Here is a 19137-nt window from a genome sequence, read left to right on the forward strand (position 1 = left end):
GTCGCCCAGACTGGAGTGCAGCGGCCGCTCCCGGCCACCGCAGCCTCGACCTGCTGGGCTCCGGTGATCCTTCCGCCTCAGCCTTCCACACAACTCCTATTCTACACCCTAGAGCCTTGCCTGGCAGTCTCCAAAGACTCAGTGCACTCACAGTTGTGACCTAAGACTTTTTAGACTATCTCAACCACTGGGATTTTCCCAGAACTCTGCACTCAGAGGGCTGGGATGCATGAGAAATCAGAGCTGCTATGATTCCTGCTCAGTAACCTTCTAGGACTCCCCCGTGCCCTCAGAATGAAATCCAAATGACTTTTCTTATGGCAAAGCCCCCTACTCATAGGCAGTGCTGGATGAGTCAGGGTCAGCATGGGGGAATGGGCTTCTACCCCTGGCATGGCCTTAAGTGGATGCTGACCCTTGGCCCTCTGGACTATCTCCTTGCTGGATGAGGGGGCTGGATTAGAGGAATCTCTGGCTACCTGTTCCTAACTCCTTTGTCCTGACTGCGCCTGCACTTTCTTGCCATTCTGCCCTCATATGACACCCTTAGGGGCCCAGCTCAAGTGCCCCTGTCCCTACCTATCATGCCTCTCTCAGTCATAAACGATGTGTCTGTCTGTCTGGGCTCTCTCACATTTGACACTGTGCCTGACACCGGTTAGCCCTGGACACACTGGTCTCCCACACTGGGTGATAAAGCCCTTGCAGTGTTCATTAAATAATGGTTTCGGGGGTGGACCCTGAGCTATCTGGGCTCAGTCTTTGTTCCACCACCTACTAGCTGTATGACCTTTGGCAGGTAACTTAATGTTTCTGGGGCTGAATTTCTTCATCTGTGAAAAGAGGATAGTGATAATGGTTCATACGTCTGTCGTAAGAGCTAAACTCATACACATGAAGTGCTTGGGTTTCTGTGTGGGTTTCCTGGGTGGTTGGCTGGACCTTTCCCAGATGGGTCCCCTCCCATCAGAAACAGCCTCTTGGCCAGGCACAGTGGCTCAAGCCTGTAATCCCAGCACTTTGGGAGGCCGAGGTAAGGGGACTGCCTGAGCCCATGGGTTCGAGACCCACCTGGGCAACTTGGCAAAACCTCATCTCTACAATACATCAAAAAATTAGCAGGGCATGGTGGCACATGACTGTAGTTCCAGTTATTTGAAAGGCTGAGGTGGAAGGATCACCTGAGCCCATCAGGTCGAGGCTGCAGTGACCCTGAGCTTGCCACTGCACGCCAGACTGGGCGACAGAGTGAGACTCCAACACACACACACACCCACAAAACAAAAACTAAACGAAATAGCTTAACTTACTGCTTAATGTGCAGGTAACAAAATCTAGAATGCTCAGTTATCAAAATTTAACATCAGTTCACAATATTCTTTCATATCCCAAACACTCTTAATACCATTCTAGAAAAATGACTTCTATTAAAAGGAAATATATGTAACTTTGTAACAGTTACTTTCTTTTTTTTTTTGAGTTGGAGTCTCACTCTGTCGCCCAGACTGGAGTGCAGTAGCCACTCCCGGCCACCGCAGCCTCAGCCTGCTGGGCTCCGGCGATCCTTCCGCCTCAGTCTTCCAAGTAGCTGGAACTACAGGTGCGCGCTACCACGCCCAGCTAATTTTTTGATGTATTGTAGAGATGAGGTCTCGCCAAGTTGCCCAGGCGGGTCTCGAACCCACGGGCTCAGGCAATCCACTCACCTCAACCTCCCAAAGCGCGGGATTACAGGCTGAGCCACTGAACCCGGCTAACAGCTCCTTTCTTATATGCTCTGCTGATACAGTCATCAAGCATGTGTAGAAAGTAGTAAAATAAAACATTTTTCAAATTATTTTATAGAAGTATCCCATATGTTTAAAAGAAATGATATTCTTTATTCATGACTAAGTCTTGTCGCCAAAAAATTATCTAAATTTCATATTACTTTTGGTATATAAAAATATTTGGCACCAAAGATGATTCAGAAAGAGAAGCCTATTATGATCTTTTTTACACATAACTTCAGTTCAAAGGGTGCTCTCAGTTCCAATCACAAGTCTTTAAAAACTGATCTGACTGCATCTCCCAAAACGGTGAGGAAAGAATACAATCCAGGCAACAAATAATCTTTTCATATCTGACTCCTACCTTCCTGGGAGGGTTCAGAAGCATTACCAGTTTTAAAGATATTTCTAGTCTGGCATTAATTTCTAACAAGTGCTGTGCTAATGTTCAGATAAATAGCTAAGATGATTTTGCTGGGAGAAGCCTTTCTACAAATCTGTCATTGCACCAGAGAATAAGAGGACACTGGGTTGCTGGAAGCATCCCATGAGCAGCCACTGGCCAAATCTCAAGGCAGTGTCCCTGGGAATCACTCTCAAGGCTGTAACACACCAAGCACTTAGCCATCAGGCCAGACATATCTCCCCACCTCTTAATTATTTACAAAGAAAGCACCACATGGTAAAGAGAACAACAAGCACTTTAGGGAACTAGCCCTACTGGAAAAGTAAATATCTTCTCCCAAGTCTTTATGACAAATAAAGGCATCCAGGGGACAGCAAGACCAGCAGTAGATGAAAGCTTTCCCACATAACTGCAAGTCAACCTTTATACAAGAAGAGGCAGGGAGGTGCCCATCACTGGTCACACCATATCCAAGGTGCCAACTGATGTCACAAGCACAAAAAGCTCTAAAATCAACGTAATTTATACTTAAAAAAAAAAGCAAGTAGATACAATCAAAGCAGGAATTCTAACCAAACACAAGTACTAGTTTGTGTTTCACTTCAACAAATTAGAAAGTCACTGTTCAGGTTTTTATCTTGGAGTATCTTTAAATATTTATTTACCTCATTATTTATTCATTCGAATTGTCTCCAGTTATTATAGCAGTGCCTGCTAGACCTCCTCACTACTCTCTATCGCTAAAGGGATTGGTCACATGACCAGCTCCTATCTAAAGGGATTTATGGCTGCTGTAAATAGCTGTTCTGGGCTGAGACTTGGCACGGTGTTCTAACCCCAAAGCATATTTGTGTTTCTGGTCTTGAGCTCTAAGGGGTACATTAAACACACACACACACACACACACACATTCACTCACTCACTTCAAGTTTAGGAGTTTATTTGGCTAACTTTACAGATTTTTTTTTCTATATTGGGTTACTCAGAAGAAATTGACTTATTTTAGAATTCACGATATTTCTCAAGGTCCTTCAACTTGAGACCCTCTTAAGTGTCATCGAATCTCAGTTATCCTGACTTTATGATTAGAAAACACACACACACGTACCTACTTCCAGAGTACAGAATACAATACAAGTGTGGCCCAACTATATTAGCACGTTCAATCTTCATCCCAGTTCCTAATGTTTGTTACTCTGCCTTTTCTTTCTTTTTTTTTCTTCTTTTTTTTTTTTTAGTTAGAGTCTCACTCCATCACCCAGGCTGGAGTGCAGTGGCACCCTCACAGCCACCCCAGCGTCCACCTGCTGGGCTCCGGCGATCCTTCCGCCTCAGCCTTCCAAGTAACCAGAATTACAGGCGCGTGCTACCTCACCCAGCTAATAGTTGATTTACTGTAGAGACGAGGTCTCGCCAAGTTTCCCGGGTTGGTCTAAAACCCCTGGGCTCAGGCAATCCACTCGCCTCGGCCTCCCAAAGTGCTGGGATGACAGACGGAGTTACCAAGTCTGGCCTACTCTGCCTTTTCATAGTGATAATATTGTCTATGCAGTCTTCTCACTTGACCATTTCCCACATCTATTTTAGGAGCTCAGGAGGTAGTGTGATGTATTTGAAAAAATAATGAAATGGGAGTTAGGAAACATGAACTCAAGTGATATCATTCTACCACTAAGTCAGCATATAAAGTTGGGGACATTAATGCCTCATTTTCATATCTGTAAACTTAGGGGTTTCAGTTTGTTGTGCAAACCATGGAACTTTTCAGTCTAACAAAATCTCTCAAGAAAAGTAATTTCGAGGCAGAGGTGTTCCAGAACTGCTCTGATTGAAGAGAGGTTGGGGAGCCTGGACAAGCCCAGTCGAGGTCGTCATTTTGAGGGGAAAGTCCCAAGGAGACCATTCAAAACCAGTAAGACTGAGGTCATTCAGCTCTAATGCTTATTAGAGATAATCAACAAAACCTGCAAATGAACGTGGCCCCATATTGCAATAAGGGCCAGGGATTAGAATTTTGCTTAAAAAATTACTCACTATGCTATCAAACTTTACTCTTTGTCAATCGTTTAAATAAAGGACATCTCAGGAGCCACAAAAAAATGGGACAATGACCTGAAAGTATAATATCTACTTCCTTTATTATTCAATAAGCTGTTAGTATTTTTCAATCTAAGAGGCTCATGTTACATTGGCATTGGTGACACTGTAACTCCGTGGATTTCTGAGAACACATTTTTCTAGAACTTAAAAATTTCTCCCTGTGTCTGTCTGCTGCCGTAAATTTTACCTCGAGAAGCTCATCTTCCGGTTGTAGGAGACTCAATGTATCAACAGGACCACCCGGAGCAATTGAAGAAATATAATGGTGCCCATCAAAAGAATCCACTTCCACGCCAAGCCTCAGAGTGTGTATAGGCAGCAGCTGTAGCCAAACACAGAACAATGAGATCAACATCTGGCTGTGAATCCTCCACCCAGCAGAATTCTGACATGAAAACCCACCTCTTGAATAAAATCACCGAAATCCTAAAAGAGGACAATGGGATAACTAGTCCCGAGTACAGTTAGGAAGTCACTGGGTCACTTTGTTCGCACTCTTCCTTTAGGATTCCCTGGGAATGGAGAGACAGATGTACATGGTCCTGCCTTTCTTTTTTTTTAACTTTAAAATTTTTATTTTAAAATTGTGGGGTACAATTCAGGGTTAGGTATACAAATATTCATTGTGTGGGTACCCTTGTTGATGAGGTGTACCCTTGTTGATGAGGTGTGCCCCACCTTCCCCAGGCAGATATCGACTACCATTAATTCCAACTCCCTACCCCCTCTCCCCCTGTAGTTTTTCGTGACTGTCAATTCTTTTCTTATAGTATTACAGTAGTTGTTCATGGTCCAGTTATGAGTGAGAACATGTGATACTCAGTTCTCTGTTTCTGTGGCAGATCACTCAAAAACCAACTGTGCTGTCCATCAAAAGAGACCTGGATTTTTAAAAAAATGTTGTACATATATACAATGGAATATTACGCAGCCATAAAGAAGAACAAAATCATGAACTTCGCAGCAACCTGGATGGAATTAGAGTCTACAGTACTGCCTTTCTTTTCAGCTTCACATTTCCTATAGTCCCCAGGACTCATTGTGTTTCACTTTTCTACAGGGCTCTCCACCCCTCAGGTCATCCTAACTCCCCTTTATTACCCAACTAACTTCTATCCACACTTCAATACCAAGGTCGTGTCACTTCCTGGAAGCCCTGAGTTAATGTGTCTTCCGGGGTTCAAGACCACCCTGTGCACATCTCCATCACAGCTCACGACATACTGTGTTCAGGATTCCTATTTTCTTGACTGTGCCCGTCCCCCTCCAGCTCTACTGAATGCAGAGTCTGTATCTTTAATCTCAATAAGCTCAGCCCTAGAACAGTACCAGGCATGAAACATGGGCTCACGACATGCTATTTGAACTAACCCATGAAAGATAGTACCTTACCCCAGATGTCCTTTTCCATCTAGCCAACTAGATGAGAACATTTCCGATTTGGGGAAGGTAACCATGATCCATTCTAGGATTGATTCTATTGGTTTACAAAGATTCATATGGGGCAAGATATAAGCCAAGAACTGAAACACTCTAGCCAATGTCAGAGTAAAAAGATGAATGTGTTAGTTGCACTCATCTTTGTTAGCTGCAAAGGTCAAGGGAACTCGCCAAACTCCGTTCCCTTGACTTTCAAAGACAGATTTCTCCTTGTGACTGCGTAAACTCAAATCTGGTAAATGGTGCTAATATAATCTATATTTCCTGTTATCAATAGTCTGTTTATCTAAAAATACCAGAGTCGCCACCTCTAACTATGCTTTATAAGGAGAAAATCCTACATAGGGTGGCAGTGAGCCTACAATGTGGCTGGCTCTTTCTCTCATTGTTCTTTTTCTTTTTTTTTTTTGAGTTGGAGTCTCACTCTGTCGCCCAGACTGGAGTGCAGTGGCCGCTCCTGGCCACCGCAGCCTCAACCTGCTGGGCTCCGGTGATCCTTCTGCCTCAGCCTACCAAGTAGCTGGAACTACAGGCACGTGCTACCATGCCCGGCTAATTTTTTGATTTATTGTAGAGATGAGGTCTTGCCAAGTTGCCCAGGTTGGTCTCGAACCCGCAGGCTCAGGCAATCCACTCACCTTGGCCTCCCAAAGTGCTGGGATTACAGGCTGAGCCACAAAGCCCAGCCCTCATTGTTCTTACTGAGCTAGTCAACTCCCCTCAGGCATCTGCTCAGAGTCCCCAGAGTGTTACAGGCCTTGCCTTAGACACCATCTGGGCCTCATTTCTGACCTACTACAGACAAGCAGACAAATGTGAAGTGGCAAGTAGACCAGCCGACTAAGATCTCCACGACTTAAAAAAGGCATGAGGGACTTCAGGTCCTGGGATAATATCCTGAAAATTAACCACTAAGCACACTTCAGGATTCACAACCACCTTTGCCAATAAGATGGTCTAGCACACTAAATGGAAGGTCAAGGTTGTTTTTACACCTGTTTCCTCTCTGCGATTTCCTTCTCACTGCTGCCACCTCATTTTCTTGTCTGGTCATTGTACCACATCATGTAACTCAAGATAGAAGGAGACATTAGTGCCATTTTCCTTAACAGTGTATCTAACAGAGCGAGTAAGAACTCCCAGAGAAACGTGTCTGTGATAACATTTCCCCGTCTCTGCCAACTGTCTTCCTTGCTTTGTTTATGAGCCAGACACTACGGGCAGGAGTCTCCAGTGGGGTGCTGGAGCGGGCTGGGACCGGTTTGAGAACAGAATGTTCCATTTTCAGAAATGTTGCCAGCCAATCGTTCCACAGAGCCATTATTGAAAAATTACATCATATAAAGCTACAATTCAATAATAAGCATAAATGTAGTAAGTACTCAGAAGCCATCACTTCCTAATTAATTTTTAAACCACATTTTACTAATACCAATGTTCTTAAAGCAATTTCTACCTACTATATCTGTATAGATAGAAATACCGTCTATCTGAGAACTCAGTACCGAAGGGCTGGGCGACTGAAAGGGACAGCTGAGGTGCTCGGTAGTTTAGCTACTAAATGCAGCTGGGACAGGTAATTAAATAGGCCTGTTCCTTTGGAGAAGCCCCTCCAAAGTAGACAAGGAAGTGCTACGGTGCATCACCTCCCAACTCAGAGACTGGCAATGTCACTTTGGTAGCTTCAAATCTGCCACAGTGGGAGTATTTATTTACACCACCGATATTGGCAAATGGTACAAATTCAAGCTGCCCCTCTCTCCTTTTTTTAGAGTTAGAATTTACCAGCATACCATTGTCTATGATACAGTTTGGACATGATATCCAGTGCTGCCTATTTATGGGGTATAAACTATACGCAAGTCATTGAGCTGTGAGCTGGAAATACAGGGTGAAGGAAATAAACAGTCTCTGCCCTCACGGAACTAACCACAACACACAGACAACAGACAAAAAGGTAAGTAGATGCAAACAAATAAACACACAAGCAAACAAATAACTAATGGACCATCAAGCAGCAGGATCATCACAGTCCTGTTAGGATAAAAAGATAATCCAAAGAAACACATCCAAGTAAAGTGTGACCATCTCGAGAAAAACAAACACGTAATCACTAATTGTGGTAAGTGCAACAAGGAACTAATCAGGGTCCTAAGAGGTCATTTTGGAAGGCTGGTCAGAGAAGGCTCCACACTCAATGAGACTCTTAGGGGGAGTCTGGAAGGATAAGAGTAAGTTAGCTCTACCAAAGAGCCTGCTAGGGGATGCCTTGTGGGAGGTGAGTGAAAAGATAACTGCTAAATTTTGGGTTTGAGCAAATGAATGAATGGCAGTAACAGCTTCTGTATTAGAAATAAGTGCCTAAAATAAAACAAAGACACTGCTGTACACACAAAGAGCTCTCTGCTCCTTATGTCATAACATGCGCCCATAAAAGATAAAGAAGGGTTATGAGGGAACGGGTTCCACACCCTTCCCAATCCTCATCTATTCACATGGCTGATCTCTAGTCCCACCTCCACAGAATAGCTGAAGCCAGGACAGGGCAGGAGCACAGAGGATCAGCATCCCATGCCCTCCAGATCCAGGGCCGTGCCTTCTAGTCCAGCAGTCCCCAACCTTTTTGGCACCAGGGACCAGCTTCATGGAAAACAATTTCAGCAAGGATGTAGGGGGTGGGAAGAGTGGGATGGTTTCGGGATGATTCAAGCGCATAACATTTATTGTGTACCTTATTTCTATTATTATTATATTGTCATATATAATGAAATAATTATGCAACTCATGATTTAAAAAAAAAGAGGTGTGGATGTAAGTGACAAATAAAATAACCAGCAGGCCACATGTAGACTAAAATGAGTGTTGGATTCTGACTTACAGCCTACCACCAGACACAGCTGGATAATTGAAGTACACCAACTCACTTGCCACTCACTGATAGGGTTTTGACATTAGTCTGCAAGCAATTGATTTTTTATGCTCTCCATGCAATCAAACCTTATTGCTAATGTTAATCTGTATCTGCAGCCACTCCCCAGCAACACAATCACCGCCTCAGTTCCACCCCAGATCATTAGGCATTAGACTCTCATAAGAAGTGCCCTCACCTGTGCAGTTCACAACAGGATTCACGCTCCTATGAGAATCTAATGCCATGCTGATCTGACAGAAGGCAGAGCTCAGACAGTGATGCGAGTGATGGGGAGTGGCTGTAAATACAGATAGAGCTTCACTCACTTGGCCACCGCTCACCTCTTGCTGTGCGACCTGGTTCCTAACAGGTCACAAACCAGTACCAGTCTGTGGCCTAGGGACTGGGGACCCTTGTTCTAGGCGATTCCCCCAGATACCTGCAAACTCCAGATGCTCCCTGGAAAATTTAAATGGAGAACAAAACACGCAGGCTCCATCTTCAATCATGCTGAATAGAAATGGTGTTTACGAAATCTGTCAGTCTGAAGGAGGCCTACCTCATAAATAATTCTGAATCTAAATCTGAGGAGTACAGCTGGGTTTCGAAGACTTCACGTTACATGGCCGCAGGCTTCTCTACAGGAGCAGGACTGTTTAATTACCCATCCCAGCTGTATTTAGCAATGAAACAAATCAAGCATTTCATCTGTCTCTTTTGGTTGTCCACCCCTTCGGTCTTCTGAGTTCTCAGATAGAGGGTAGAAAGCGCTGAGATGACAGAGTGGGTGCAACAGATGACTGATGCCTTCATGCACACTGCATGTCACGCATGTCACGCTTATTCAAAGCGCTTTGAGAGAGGGACTTATTTCAACTGACAAAGTTAATGATCCTGATATGACAAGGAAAGGACACAAGGAGATGCATCCAAGGAGAGTGCAACTATTGTGCAACTTACTGTCAGTGCTAAACGATGAAGATCAAATGAGATGAAGAAAACTTGAGGCCTTCAACCTGGGAGAGGCGAGACCTGTGTCATGAAACAAACTGTGATCCATTCATTTTGCTAAAAGCTCTCCTTTTAGTATTATAATATTCCATTGTGTGAATAAGAAAGCATTTGGCAGTTGAGGGAAACTGCTAGGGGAGGGAGGGGCATACCTCTTCGACAAGGGTACCTGCATAATCAGTGTTTGTATACCTGACCCTGAATTGTACCCCACATCTTTATAATAAAAATAAATAATAAAAATAAAAGCTCTACTTTTAGGACCCTAAAACAAGATCTCAAGAATGCTCAAGGGGGACTATAAATAATATTGCTTCAGGAAGAGAAGAAACTTCTGGAAAGGAATGCTCCAAAGATGTGGCAGTGGGATGGGGGAGGATACTTCCCAAAAAGCTGGACTCGGCAGAAAACAGAACAGAAAGGACCCCATGACTGGTTCTTATAACCCTCATACACATACACAAAGTATTAAGTAGCCATGTCTGCTTAACCTTAGGGAGTTACTAAATTTACCATAAATAAAAAAATAACTTTCTAAGAAAGAGGCTATAAGTTTTTTGGGGATTTTTTTGTTTTTTTGTTTTTTAGTTGGGGTTTCACTCCATCACCCAGGCTGGAGTGCAGTGGCACACTCACAGCCACCCCAGCATCAACCTGCTGGGCTCCAGCAATCCTTCCACCTCAGCTCTCCAAGTAGCCAGAATTATAGGCACTCACCACCACACCTGGTTAAGTTTTGATTTTTTTATTGTAGAGACGAGATCTCACCAAGTTGCCTGGGCTGGTCTTGAACCCACGGGCTTGGGCAATCCGCTTGCCTCAGCCTCCCAAAGTGTTGGGACGACAGGCTGAGCCACCGAGCCCCGCAGAGGCTATAAGTTTTAAAGTAACAGTCACCTCCAAATGTGGGGCACAGAGAAAAAAATAAATAAAGTAATGGTGAACCACAAGCATAATGGCCTCCAACGTTAATTGTTTTTGCTCAGGGGCTATGGAAGACAATCAATCCATCAATCCATTAGTGCTTCATTTATATTTGTTTTTCTCATTTCTCTAAATTTTTAATTCTGCATGTTCAGAAAATACATTACAGGTACTCTGTCATACAGTGGGATGTTGAGAGTTCTCTTCAGTTTCCTAACACCAAGGTCAAGTGTCAGCTGCCATTTGTCATTGTAGGTATCATTTATGTCACCTGCCTGGCCCACACGATATTTGAGTTTTTGACCCTTGATCTAAGACTTTGCTCTTGACACACTCCCTGCTATTGTACTCATTCCTCCAAACCCATTCTTCAGAACAGAGCTCAAATGCCATCCTACCAATATGCCTCCTTCATCTGTCTCCTTCCTTGAACACTTATTAGGCATTTTAGCAATACCTGAACAATAATGCTCAGTGGAGTGTGGCGAGAGAAGCATCAAAGTTCCATTCAGAGGCCAGGTGTGGTGACTCACACCTATAATCTCAGCATTTTGAGAGGCGGAGGTGAGAGGATTGCCTGAGCACAGGAGTTTGAGACCAGCCAGGACAACATAGTGAGACCGCATCTCTACAAAAAATTTTTAAAAATCAGCAAGGCACGGTGACACACGCCTGTAGTCCCAGTTACTTGGAAGGCTAAGGTGGAAGGATCCTATGAGCCCAGCAGGTGGAGGCTGCAATGGCCATGATTATGCTGCTGCACTCCAGCCTGGACAATAGAGTGAGACTTCAAATTTAAAGAAAAAAAATTCCTTTTAGGAAACTCACCCCAAACCTACAGAATCAGAGCACTGGTGAGGAAGAACAAAATAGATCATGTGCATTTTGAAAAAGCTCCTTGGATATTTCTGATATGCCACCTGCCCTAAGAGGTAGCCACTGTGACAACAGCTATTTGATTCTATTTACGCTCTCCACTCAAAAAGAGTGCAAGGTATCATCAACTCACATGCTTGAGAACTGGTAACAGCATTGCCTCTGGGGTGGAAGATGAGGGGACTCGGATGGGAGGACAACTTTTCATTTTTGCATGACACATTTCCATACCTTTTAAATTTTACACCTTGCTCACTTATTGTCATCTATTCAAAACTGAAAGGCATAAAGAAACCCAGGCACGGTGGCTCATGCCTCTAATCCCAGCACTTTGGGAGGCCAAAGCAGGAGATCTGCTTGGTTCCAGGAGTCTGAGACCCTTAACTTAGCGAGACCCTGTCTCTAAAATTAAAAATTAAAAAATTAGCCAGGCATGGGGGCGCATGCCTATAGTCCCAGCTACTCGGGAGGCTGAGGCAGAAGGATTGCCTGAGCCCAGGAGGTCGAGGCTGCAGTGAGATATGATGGTGCTATTGCACTCCAGCCTGGGCAGCAGAGTAAGACCCCAGCTCAAAAAAAAAAAAGAAGGAGTAGACTTACAAGTCAGATAACCCTTGATTTGTTTCCTAATTCTGTCACTTACTAGCTTCAAGTGATTTGGGGCAAGTTACTTTACCTGCCCGACACTCAATTTTCCCATATTAAAAATGGGAAGGGAGAAATGTTTACTGACCAATGGGGTTATCATGAGAAATACAGGATAAAAAGTATTTAAAACAGAGACCTTGGTAACTGAATGGTAATACCCAAAGCCCAAGTACATCCCACCGCCTTAAAAATTTCATTTGCTCATTAAAGAGTAAGGAGGGGAAAACCACATTTTAATGTTCTCTGGCTCAGGAAATATAGTTCAGGAGGGAAATAAAGTAAAACCTGTCAATCTGTTTTGTCAAAACCAGAGGATAGGACCCGATGTTTTGGTTTTCCATCTGAGTGATATTACTGAGGCTCGCTTCATATTACGTAGCTGATGGCCATCAGCAGGGTCACGAGAAGGAGCTTAATGCTTCTCCCACACAGAGCTGTGATTATCTTAATAGTAAACACTTGCCAAGAAAGCCATCCCTAAAAGTGTAAGTCTCCCCAGATGCGGGAAAGCTGTTCTTGTGTCATGATTAACAGCTTCCTAGAAGCAGAGCAGCTAATGCTCAAGGCTCTGTAAAGAGCTTTCGCCTCACTCTTCCCACAACTCCAGCCACCTTAGAAGGAAGCCGTATCTGTCAACACTGGCCCACAGAGTGTGACTATGCTTCCTGAACCATCTGTTCAGGGGTGGTGGCCACGGGGGGCAACCCGCAGCAGAGCTAGTGCACCTCTGCTCCTCCGTCCTCAGCTGATCACATTCTTACCCTTCCAGCCTGAGCTCAGAGAGCCTTTCCCAAGCCAGGCACAGTGGCTCAAGACTATCATCCCAGCACTTTGGGAGGCCAAGACAAGAGGACTGCCTGAGCTCAGAAAGCATTTCCCAGCTTCCTCTCGAAAGTGGCCTCCAGCAGGGCGCGGTGGCTCAAGTCCATAATCCCAGCACTTTGGGGGGCCAAGGCGAGAGGACTGCCTGAGCCTGTGGGTTTGAGACTAGCCTGGGCAAAATGGTGAGACCTTGTCTCTACGATAAATCAAAAAATTAGCCAGGCATGGTAGTGCACTCCTGTTATGTAGTTCCAGTTACTTGGAAGGCTGAGGCGGAAGGATCACCTGAGCCCAGCAGATCGAGGCTGTGGTGGCTGTGAGCGTGCCATTGCCCTCCAGCCTGGGCGACAGAGTGAGTCTCTGACTCAAAAAAAAAAAAAAAGAAAGTGGCCTCCCTCCCCATTATGCTTATCCACCTGTTGACTCACCAGCAGCACTTCTTACTGCTATTGTGCCTGGATATTTTTCACGTCTATTATTGTGCCCAGAACCTAAGCTCTAGGAGAGCAAGGGTCCTTGCTGGTTTGCTTCCCACACAGGGTAGCGCAGTGTCTGGCATATAATAGGAACTCAGTAAATATTTCAGGAATGAATTAATGCATTCTAAGCTGCAGCCTGCCTTTGCTACTGTCTTGTTGCACAATTTTGGGTGAGTCATTTATCCTAGGTAACCTTTACTATCCTCATTTGTGAAATGGGTTCTATTTGGCTAATTAAAATCTTCTTTACATACTGTGGGGAGAAAAATGAGTAGCTACTGAATTAAGATGTAAACTTCCAACTACAAGAGGACTTAAAATATATATATATAGCTTACCAAAATGAAGAAATAACCTGGACATTCATAAGTAAGAAATCAATGTAGCAGATGTAAAAATGTGTGATAATGTCATATGGAAAAACTACCCATCTCTTTTCTCTCTTACAGTCAATAAAAAGATGGGTATACTGATTACAAATACATAGAGTGGCTGGGCACAGTGGCTCAAGCTTATAATCGGCACTTCGGGAGGCCAAGGTGAGAGGATTGCCAGAGCCCACGGGTTCTAAACCAGCCCAAGCAACTTGGCGAGACCTCGTCCCTACAACAGATCAAAAAATTAGCTGGGCGTGGTAGCGCATGCCTGTAGTTCCAGCACTTGGAAGGCTAAGGTGGGAGGATTGCCTGAGCCCAGCAGGTTGAGGTTGTGGTGGCCAGAAGCGTGCCACTGCACTCCAACCTGGACGACAAAGTGAGACTCTGACTCAAACAAACAAACAAACAAATCCATAAACTGTGCAAGTAACAACTCAATATGAAAAGAGAATAATGCAACATGGGTGACTCTTTGGCTTCTAGTGAAAAAAGAAAAAAGAAAAAGAAATTTTTGCCACAACAAAATCAACTAAATAATTAAAAGTTTTTAAAAAGTATATTAAAAGAAAAAGGCTTTTGAAGGGTCATAATCTAAAAGCACTAGAGGCATACAACTGGGAAATAAAACTACCATGTATTGGACATTTCTTACATGTATGCAATGCACTATGTTAAGACATATTAAATATGTTTATATTAAATCTTCCACGACATAATGATTATTGTTCATATTTTTTTTTTTTTTGAGTTGGAGTCTCACTCTGTCGCCCAGACTGGAGTGCAGTGGCACGCTCCCAGCCACCACAGCCTTGCCCTGCTAGGCTCCAGCAATCCTTCCGCCTCAGCCTTCCAAGTAGCCAGAACTACAGGTGTGCGCTACCACGCTGGCTAATTTTTTATTTATTGTAGAGACGAGGTCTCGCCAAGTTGCCCAGGTGGGTTTCAAACCCATGGGCTCAGGCAATCTACTTGCCTTGGCCTCCCAAAGTGCTGGGATTACAGGGTGAGCCACCGAGCGCAGCCTATTGTTCATACTATATAGAAGAAAAATTAGGCTGGTTATTTCACCTCCTAAAGTGTTTCCTCAAATGTCACCTTCTTAACGAGGACCTCTTTGACTGACCTCTCTAAAACTGCAAACCCACCCCCTCTCCTGAATTCTCTGTCTTCCCTGCCTTAATTTTCTCCATGCACGTGTCACCTATATTGTATATATTATGTACTTACACTTAGTCTCCCCTCACTAAAATATAAGTACTACAGGACAGGGATTTTTCATCCTGCTTTGTTCTCTTCTAGAACCCTGGCAGCCAGTAAAGGACCTGGCGCAGAGTAGATATTAATATATATTTGGTGAATGAATGAACATACTGGTAAGTTTCTATAAGGTGGTTCTGAAAATGTGTTCAACTGAAAGCCTTCCACCCCTTTATCCCAGAGTTACTGAATACAAAATCGTGTCACAGAGGTTGATCAGCAAAGAAGACATAGGCAGGGAGCCAGGGATTGAGAATAAGAAAGAATATCTGCCTGGAAAAAGAGCATCACATTCTTTAAAAATGTACACAAGCTGGGTGCAGTGGCTCATGCCCATAATCCCAGCACTTTGGGAGGTAGAGGTGAGAGGATTGCCTGAGCCCAAGGGTTCAAGACCAGCCTGGACAACTTGGTGAGACCTCATCTCTACAAGTCAAAAAATTAGCCAGGTGTGGTGGCACACACTTGTAATTCTAGCTACTTGGAAGACTGAGGCGGAAGGATCGCCTGAGCCCTGCAGGTCAAGGCTGCAGTGGTCATGAGCATGCCATTGCACCCCAGCCAGGGTAACAGAGTGAGACTCTGACTGAGAAAAAATAAGTACACAAAGTGTGCTTATTATCCTTCTTCCTTGCTGTCTCCTAGTTCTTATAAAGTACGACAATTCAGGATCTCAGGCTTTGAACAGGGAGGACAGACAACTGAAGCTGGACTGCATGGTGAACCGAGCCCATTCAGGGCAGGTGTTCCCCTCAGGAACGTCTCCTGAGTGCTAAAGTTGTATGGCACAGGAGACTGAAAAGCAAATCAAGAAACCTCTGAAAATCAAAGCCAGAATCTAGCAGCCCACAGCCCTAAGAAGACAGGATTAGAGTTTAGGTCCAACAGAATGAGGAAACTGGTAAACATCGCAGACTCTTTAGTGGAATCCTTGGAAGGTTATGTCTGAAGAAGAAAGGCAAACCAGAGATAGTCTGAACTTTACCAGGAGTGTACCACTGCCACATCTCTGAGAAGACTGCCCAGCACCACAGTGTGGTCAGGCATGTGTGTACACACACACACACACACACACACACACACACACACACACACACACTATCTTCACATTAGTAGATAGGGTGAGACCTTTCTGAACGGAGGTAACTAGCATCATCTAAAGTCTTTTGTAGTTGTCAGACATTCAATGAACTTTACCAGGAGTGTACCACTGCCACATCTCTGAGAAGACTGCCCAGCACCACAGTGTGGTCAGGCATGTGTGTACACACACACACACACACACTATCTTCACATTAGTAGACAGGGTGAGACCTTTCTGAACAGAGGTAACTAGCATCATCTAAAGTCTTTTGTAGTTGTCAGACATTCAACCAAATTACAGCATGACAAGACCTATAACAAAATAATCAAAAGACAGAACATCAAACAATACAAACAGATCCAAAGTTGGTCTAGATACTAGAATTAATTATTTAAAGTTTTTGTAAGCACTGGTTAACATGATCAAGAAAGAGAGAAAAAAGTAGCAAACATTTTTTTTTTTTACATCAAGCATTACAATTTAAAAAGAAATAAAATGGAAATTCCAAAATAGATAAGAATAATAACTAAAATTAGCAATAGATCAGGCATGGGAAATTTAGACAATTATATAGAAAATGGCTAAGAGTTTCACGTAAACTAAAGAGCAGTTTTAGGAAAAACCTCATTGATTAATGGAATAATGGCAATAAAAATAATAGCAATAGCCTAGCATGTGTTTGCAACCATTCTAGGCATATTATACTTAACTCCTACGCAAATCTATGAGGTAGGTATACATCTATTAATGTTCCCCTTTCATATACAACAAAACTGAGACAGAGTTTAGGTAATTTTCTCAAGATCATACAACTTATCAAATTCTGGATAAGCCAGAATTTGAACTCAGGTAGGTTGGTTCCAGAGGCCATGCAATCAGTACATTCCACTGCAGTCATTAATAACACATACAGCTTGGTGAGGTGTTTCTATTCTTTACTCTCATTTTGAATTAAATCCCTCTCGGTACCTTTAGATGGAATTAGCAATCGGTGACTAATCTAATATAAAGATGACTTTGTAAATACTTTAAAATCCACTACAAGGTGCGCCATATTGCTTTTACAAGCAAAGAAAGCTTGGTCAGTTGCCCACACAGTCACAGCATGGAAGTGACTCAAAATGTAGGCAAGCTTTAAAGGTAAGAAATACTGTCCAGTATCAGCCTTGACAACTCAAGCCTACACAATAATGACACATATGGCACAAAATTATGGAGAAGAAATGTTCATCACAAATACTCAAAGAAGAAAATGCTAGAACTACCTAAGGAGTTCTCAACTCCTTATGAAGCCTGCATGGGACACAGAAAATCTGTTCTGAATACTGCCTATGACAGCAGAGTTTAAGGGAGGCTCAGCTCTTATATCCACATAATTAGAATATGACTTTTGAAACTACTCTGACAGAAACAAAGAACTGAGTACTACATGCTCTCACTCAGAAGCAGACCTTGAACAAGCATCATAATACTATAAGAAAGGGAAGGCACGCCTCATCAACAAGGGGACTTGCGCCAGGCTTGGTGGCTCAGCCTGTAATCCTGCGCCTTTGGGAGGCTGAAGTGAGTGGATTGCCTGAGCCCGCGGGTTCGAGACCTGCCTGGGCAGTGAGACCTCATCTCTACAATAAATAAAAAAATCAGCCGGGCGTGGTAGCGCATGCATGTAATTCCGGCTACTGGGAAGCTGAGGTGGAAGGATCGCCAGAGCCCAGCGGATCGAGGCTGCGGTGGCAGGGAGCGGCCACTGCACTCTAGTCTGGGCGACAGAGTGAGACTCCAACTAAAAAAAAAAAAAACAAAAAAAAAAGGGGACTTGCATAAAGACCATTTGTATACCTAACCCTGAATTATACCCCCCATCTTAAAATTTTTTTTTAAAAGTCAAAAAAAAGGAAGCTACTCTGATGAGAAAATCTTTCCCTTCTTATCATTTGTTGAGGAAGACATCTACAAGGCTTCTGTAAGTTTCAATCGCCCTGGACTTTGATAATTCAGAAAGGAACTCTAAAATTAATTTGTACTTAGAAGACTTTTAAAAACGCTGCTTTCTGGCATTTTGCCATTAGAAATAAAACTCAGGAAGATGTCAAGGTATTTCATTTTTTTGTGTGTGGCTACTGAGAATGGGATTGTGCTGTTTATTTGGGCTTCTGTTTATTTATTATTGGTGTATAGGAATGCAACTGTCTTTTGCACATTTATTTTATACCCTGAGACTTTGCCAAAGTTCTTTATCGGTGGAAAGAGGTTTTTGACAGATTCTCTTGGGTTTTCGAGGTATAGTATCATGTCATCTGTAAAGAGGGATAACTAAATTACCTCTTTTTCTACTTGGATACCTCAGATTTCCTTCTCTTGTCTGATTGCTCTAGCTAGGACTTCCAATACTGTGTTGAACAGGAGGGGTGAAGTGGGCGTCCTTGTCATGTTCCAGTTTTCAGGGGAAGTGGTGTCAATTTCTGTCTGTTTAGCAGTATGTTGGTTGTGGGTTTCTTGCAGATGGCTCTTACAATTTTGAGGCATGTTTCACCTATGCCTAGATGTTTGAGGGTTTTTATCAAGAAGCGGTGCTGGATTTTACCAAAAGTTTTTCCACATCTAATGATATAATCATATGGTTTTTGTTTTTACATCAGTTGATCTATCACAGAAACAAAGAACTGAGTACCACATGTTCTCACTCATAGGCGGACCTTGAACAGTTATCATAATACTATAAGAAAGGGATTGGCAGCAGCAAGAAACTGCCCAGGGAGGGGACGGGGGTGGGCAGGAGGGGCAATAGTGGGAGACTGCTGGGGTAGGGGAGGAGGGAAGCACCCCTCATCAACAAGGGCACCTGCATAATAAACATTTGTATACGTAACCCTGAATTATACCCACATCTTCAAATTAAAAATTTTTTTTAAAAAAGAAATAAAAGCCGGGTTAAGTGGCTCAGCCGTAATCCCGTGTCTTTGGGAGGCTGAGGTGAGTGAATTGCCTGAGCCCGCGGGTTCGAGACCCTCCTGGGCAGCAAGACCTCATCTC

The 19137-nt window shown here is 43.5% G+C and overlaps 1 protein-coding gene across 1 annotated transcript in view; it reads right to left on the bottom strand.

Annotated features, from left to right (window-relative positions):
- Window positions 1–19137, bottom strand: part of PATJ (PATJ, crumbs cell polarity complex component) — a 415643-nt gene that overhangs the window by 338141 nt on the left and 58365 nt on the right. Inside the window, exon 14 of the mRNA XM_021715786.1 lies at window positions 4463–4597. Coding sequence (XP_021571461.1) covers window positions 4463–4597 — 135 coding nt within the window. The remainder of the gene's footprint in view (window positions 1–4462; window positions 4598–19137) is intronic.

Source organism: Carlito syrichta, unplaced genomic scaffold (genome assembly GCF_000164805.1).
Source record: "Carlito syrichta isolate Samal-C Ts95f unplaced genomic scaffold, Tarsius_syrichta-2.0.1 Scaffold307669, whole genome shotgun sequence".
Lineage (NCBI taxonomy): Eukaryota > Metazoa > Chordata > Mammalia > Primates > Tarsiidae > Carlito > Carlito syrichta.